This window comes from Salvelinus alpinus, chromosome 1 (genome assembly GCF_045679555.1).
Source record: "Salvelinus alpinus chromosome 1, SLU_Salpinus.1, whole genome shotgun sequence".
Taxonomy (NCBI): domain Eukaryota; kingdom Metazoa; phylum Chordata; class Actinopteri; order Salmoniformes; family Salmonidae; genus Salvelinus; species Salvelinus alpinus.
This window is the reverse complement of record NC_092086.1, coordinates 100,683,696-100,689,695: the sequence shown is the minus strand read 5'-3', so window position 1 is coordinate 100,689,695 and position 6,000 is coordinate 100,683,696. Positions and strand designations below refer to the sequence as shown.

At 43.6% G+C, this 6,000-nt stretch overlaps 1 protein-coding gene across 4 annotated transcripts in view; it reads left to right on the top strand.

Annotated features, from left to right (window-relative positions):
- The first annotated feature begins 1,210 nt into the window (after positions 1–1,210).
- LOC139536650 (splicing regulator ARVCF-like) overlaps positions 1,211–6,000 on the top strand; it is a 50,408-nt gene continuing 45,618 nt past the window's right edge. For 2 of the 4 annotated variants that reach the window (XM_071337292.1, XM_071337285.1), the window contains exon 1: positions 1,211–1,724. In XM_071337292.1, coding sequence (XP_071193393.1) covers positions 1,704–1,724 — 21 coding nt within the window. In that variant the 5' untranslated portion in view covers positions 1,211–1,703. The remainder of the gene's footprint in view (positions 1,725–6,000) is intronic. The other 2 variants (XM_071337296.1, XM_071337287.1) reach the window with 2 other exon arrangements.

Sequence of the window (6,000 nt, the reverse complement as noted above, 5' to 3'; positions counted from 1 at the left end):
CAACCAGTTGTCACTTTTCCCCTCCCCACTCAGACCACTCCTAGACAGTTCTAGCAAGATTCTAGCTTGAGAAATTGCTCTTTGCTAAGAAGCTATTATTGGTTATTTTTGACCATTTTAATTTAAAGCAATCACAGTAAGGTGCTTTAAATGTTTTTTTTTTTCTTCATGATATCCAATTGGTAGTTACAATCTTGTCCCATCGCTGCAACTTCTGTACAGACTCAGGAGAGGCGAAGGTTGAGAGCCATGTGTCCCCCAAAATCCAACCAGCCAAGCCACACTGCTCACTTAACCCAGAAGCCAACCACACCAATGTGTCAGAAGAAACACTGTACACCTGGCGACTGTGTATGTACCCGGCCCGCCACAGGAGTCACTAGAGCACAAAGACACCCCAGCCAGCCAAACCCACCCCTAACCCGGACAACATTGGGCCAATTGTGTGCTGCCTCATGCCTAGTATCGAACCCAGATCTGCAGTGACGCCGCTAGCGCTGCGATGCAGTGCCTTAGACCGCTGCGCCACTCGGGAGGCCCAAGGTGCTTAATAGATATCCAGAAGTTATTTGATATTGAGATAAAAACGGCTGCATTGAACCTTTAAGCCATCCTATTACTGCCTAGTTAAATAAAGGTTAAATAAAAAAAATCCTATTACTGTAATATTCAAATCAATGACAAACATATTTTGTTCACTATGTGTAGCTTTCTGTTTTGCATTTGCATTTCACTGACCATGAGTTGGAGCTTACATCACTCTATGGTGCAAGGCATGTTTTCACAGAGCACTATAGGGGGAGGATTTTAGTGTCTCTTTAGATGAGTGGGTTTAATATTCAAATGTAATGTTGTATCATTTAATTACATGCAAATGTCTAGTTTTACTGGAGGCTGCTATCTCGGTATGTGGGGCTCTCTTTTCCTGCTGTACCCAGAGTGTCCTTCCTCTCCTCCTCTCCTCCATCCCTCCATCCTTCTCTCCCTCCATCCCCTTTTTCCCTATATCCCTCCCTCGGTCTGTCCTGCACGTGGGTGACAGGGCTGGGCTAGTGCAGCCAGCCTTCTCCTTGCTCCAGCTGCATCTGTTTGTCAGCCCAGAGGGAAATGTGTGTGTGTGTGTGTGTGTGTGTGTGTGTGTGTGTTTCACTGTTTCTCTCTGCTTGGGCGAGAGAGTATACAGAGCATACAGATTACTGGTCTTTACAACTATGTAATCAGCGTTTATATAGCAGTATTTAGCAGTGTTTCTTTAGGTGTGATTTAACCACCATCTTGCTACTAACCCAGAACTTGGATACAGCTGTTTGTTTCTATGACAGCAGAGAGGGTTGTGTAGTGATGAGGTTGCCTTTTTGTTGTTGATTCAGCATCTCTTTCACGAGGGAAAGTGCAGCATTCATCTGAGCCCACTGTGTGAATGTGTGAGAGAGTGTGTGCCAGTGTGTCCATATGTGTGTGTCTATGTGTGTGTGTGTGTGTGTGAGAGAGAGAGAGAGCGTGTGCATGTGCCTACGCGCGTATGTGCGTTATTGAGAGTCCGGGAGGAAGGATGGTTGCTCATGTCTGAACTGCCTCCACACTCGCAGGGAAAGTCAAGGCAGAAAATAGCAGAAGGGGGGAAACAGACGCAGTGGTCTCATCTCACAGAGGACTGATTCTGTCCATCATTTGTTGGGGAAGCAAATCAAAGGGATTTGGCAATGCCTGCAGAGGTGAAAGGGGTAAGTGTTTTGATTTAGTATTTGTTTTCTCTTCTCTATCCTCCCTATTTTCCCTCTGATGCTTTCCCTACAGGAGCCCCATCCACAGCTGTGCTGTATTCTGTATGCTATGCTTGTTTCATGAAGGGGAAAGCATTATTGTCTCCTCTCAGATCAGTGTGTTGCAGTTTCCCATTCCTCGTGTGTGCTCAGGGACATGCTGTTAACACCTCTGCTCAGTGTGTATACTGCAGGCCATATGGAGAGGCTGTTAATCATGGTAACATTATGAGAGGAGGCTGAGTGATAACCACCCACAGGGGAATGTGCTGCTGCTGCTTCATACGCTTTTACACCCAGCACACCGCCAGCCAGCCAGCCAACCACCAAACACACCGCCAGCCCAACCTGGTCTCAGAGCATTTTGCATTATTCTGAATGTAAATTCGAGACACTCCATTTAATATAATATGATATGTTATGTTTTGTATGGTATGGTATGTATTAATTTCTGGATGTCCATCACCTATTTCGTATGATATGTTGTAAATTACAATTGGTATTATATGTTATGAATTTGCGAAACGTACAATACGTTACGAATTTGCAAAACGTATGATATGTTACGAATTTGCAAAACGTATGATATGTTATGAATTCTTTCTAGCTCGTTAACGTTAGGGTTAAGTTTAGCAGTTAGGTTAAGGGGTTAAAGTTATGGTTAGCTAACATGCTATGTAGTTGCAAAGTTGCTAATTAGCTAAAGTTGCCCGTGATGAGATTTGAACTTGTAACCTTTGGGTTGCTAGACATTTGTGTTATACACCCACCCATCCACCCCAGGTTGCTAGATGTTCAGGTTATATGCCCACCCACCCATCCATGCAGCCGTTTGTATCTGTCTTATGTAACCATACCAAACGTAACAGTGTCTTGGATTAACATACAGAATAATACAAAATGCTCTGAGACCAGGTTGGCCAGCCAGAAACTGCAAGTTAGAATGACATTAAATATGACCATGCAGTATTTCATTGTTTGTGCACCAGGGGGCTTCCTGCCACCTGCTTCCTGTTTCCTGCATCCTGCACAGACAAACACAAGGGATGAGAGGTGTCCTGTCCTTATTCTCAATGGAAATTAGTCTTGGCACCGCAGTGAATAAGATGGGAAATCCTAATGGCGGCAGATCACCTAGCAATTAAGTGTGTTGGGCTAGTAACCAAAAGATTGCTTGTTTGAATCTCCAATAATCTGTCGTTGTACCCTTGAGCAAGGCACTTAACCCTAATTGCTCTGGATAAGAGCATTTCATAAATGGCTTACGCATCGCTGTGCTGGGAGATTGGACAATGCTGTGTTTGTGTAATGTGGACAGAAAATGTTTTCCTCCCACATCTTGGCTGCATTACAGCACAAAAACAAGTAATCTTCTTGCTCTGATCCTGTCTAATTATGAACCCTGGGAGTATATCTATTATGACAGATGATTACTGTATTTACATACATTTTGTGCACACGTTCATTTGACATCAAGTACTGGAGCAATACACATTTCTCTCTCCTCTATCTGATGAACCCAAATTGACTGCATTGTCAGTGTTAATTCCAACAGGATCACAGTTTCTCCTCTGATCTGCATTAATACCGGGATAGAGGGCAGCATGATTCATCTATCAAAATGAGGTTGTGACAAGTATTAAATGTGGCTTGCGTCTGAAGTGCCCTTGACCCGGCGACTAAATCTGAACTCACTCAGCAGAAGATCAGACTGTGGGCCTTTCCGCTATACTGTCGTGCAGTCAGCCCCCATTGGACAGCTGAATGTAACAAGGCACTAATCGTGTCACTTTGTCCCCTGCTTCAGTGCCTCTAACATCTATCTAATTAATCTCATTGGTAAACAGCAAATACAGGCTGTAGATTAAGGAATATGAGGATATTTATTTGATGTGATGGAGGAAAAGATATGGTAGTTGAACAGTGTTCTATGGATGGATGAGTGCTTTGAGTGTTTGATGATAAGTGATGGCTGGTCAAATGGAGGTATGGCTGCACAGTGTCTGAAAGATTTGTTGGAAGTCTAATCTAAAAACAGGGCCAGGTGTGATTTTTTTCACAAGTCCCTAACCTCACTATCTATCCCTCTATCCCGCTTTCAAACCCTATTACCATCGCTCAAGCCCTCCATCAAGCCTTCCTTTAGCGAACAGAGATACCCTGCCTATTCCTAGCCACCCAGCTATTCATTTACCTCTGCTTTGCAATACCTCCAGTCATTCATCCCTCCAAGGCTGTTTAAGCCTGCATCATCTCCTGTCCTTTCCTCTCTTTGGCTCTCTCTCTCTTTCGCTCTGTCTCTCTCTCTCTTTGGCTCTCTTTCTCTCACTCTTTCTTTCTCTCGCTCTCTCTTCCTCTCTCTCTCTCTGCTGTGTGACAACCATTGGGCTTTCATCTCTCCTTCTCTCTCTCTACTCTGACAAACGTATTTGCATGAAGATGAGGGCTCTCATGTTTGACATTGTATGTTTGGGAAATGGAGGCTGCGAGTGAATCGAGCTCTCCCATTGCATTAATGAGTTATCCATTATTATTATACCTCCTGCTCCACATTCTGTGGACTATTTTACATTCAGGCCCCCACTATTAAACCTTTGGATTTTATGTGGACTATTTTACATATTGCTTCATGAAGTTGGAATACTGCTGAATTCAGTTCTAGTATGTTTCAATAAGACGAGCAACCTGGTATTCTCATTTGTTTCTGCACAGTAGGATTGAGAGGACTTTCATTTAGTATGGTGAGATATGATGCGGTGATTTTTATGTTGACAGATTATCTGCTGGCTTGCAAGAGATATTGGCACATAAATCTAAATTCTCCCTCATGGTGAATGTGGTTCTAATGATGATCCTATTGACTAAGATCTCAGATTCAGACACTCTTGGGCTTTAGTATGTGATCAAAACCGAATTGTCCTTGTCTAAAGAGTATTAAGCAAAAACATGGAAACATTTATTATGGGTCATTATGTTCTTATTTTATGCCTCTTTAGTCTATTTATAGACCCATTTTAAGTTGTTTATGTTCTATATTTAATAAATCCTTGTTTTGGGGAAAACTACAATCCCACTGGGCACAGATGTCAATTCAACATCTATTCCACGTTGGTTCAACGTTATTTAGTTGAAATGACGTGCAAACAACGTTGTTAAACCAGTGTGTTAGTTTCTTCTTGAAGTAAATAAGCATACATAACTAAATTACCCTGTATGCCTGAGGCTAGCTACTGGATGGAAAGGGCTGATTAAAGGCAGGACATTGTTATATCTCAGTAATTATGCCAAAACATTTCTCCTCATTAATCTTTTAACACATCAACTCTATCAGCATCTGAACCTCCACAATTACTACCCGGGCCGGCCCTAGGCACAAGTGACATAGGTGGTTGGCTAGGGCCCCCGGCTGCTAGGGGGCCCCCAACCAGTTTAGGAACTCAGTCGGGGACTCAATTTACTGTTGAGCGTTAGAATAGTAGAATACGGCCTACCGAGTGGCGCAGCACTCTAAAGGCACTGCATCACAGTACAGTCACAGCACAGCACACTACAGATCTGGGTTTGATCCCGGACTTTGTCACAGCCGGCCGCAACCGGGAGACCCATAAAGTGGTGTACAATTGGCACAGAGTCGTCCGGGTTAGGGGAGGGTTTGGCCAGCCAGGATGTCCTTGTCCCATCGCGCTCTAGCAACTCCTTGTGGCAGGCCGGGTGCATGCACACTGATTCGTATCACCAGTTGTATGGTGTTTCCTCCGGCACATTGGTGGGGCTGGCTTCCGGGTTAAGCGAGCAGTGTGTCAAGGAGCAGTGTGGCTTGGCAGGGTCATGTTTCGGAGTACGCATGGCAGTGAGTGGTGGGACAAGACAGTAACTACCAAATTGGGAGAAATAGGGGTAAAAAAAGAATAATAGAATACACAAGGTGTAATAAAAAAATGGTTGTGCATCAGCAGTCCCTCTTGTTATGTCAGTCATTCAATTAGCTCATGTCAGCTATTTTTTGATTGGTAAGGTAGTCTACCCAACTATCTAAACTTGTAGTAATCATGGCTGAATTACCGACCAGGCACGAAGGGCATGTGCCCAGGGGCCCTGACCTCTAGGGTACCCCATTGATTTTCTTAGTTACTCTCACTCAGATATCATATTAACATGGCATAAGTCATGGAAAAATGTGTAGAATTACAGGAAATTAACTTGAAAACGTAACATTTTTCTCTCTGCCGTCAAGAGG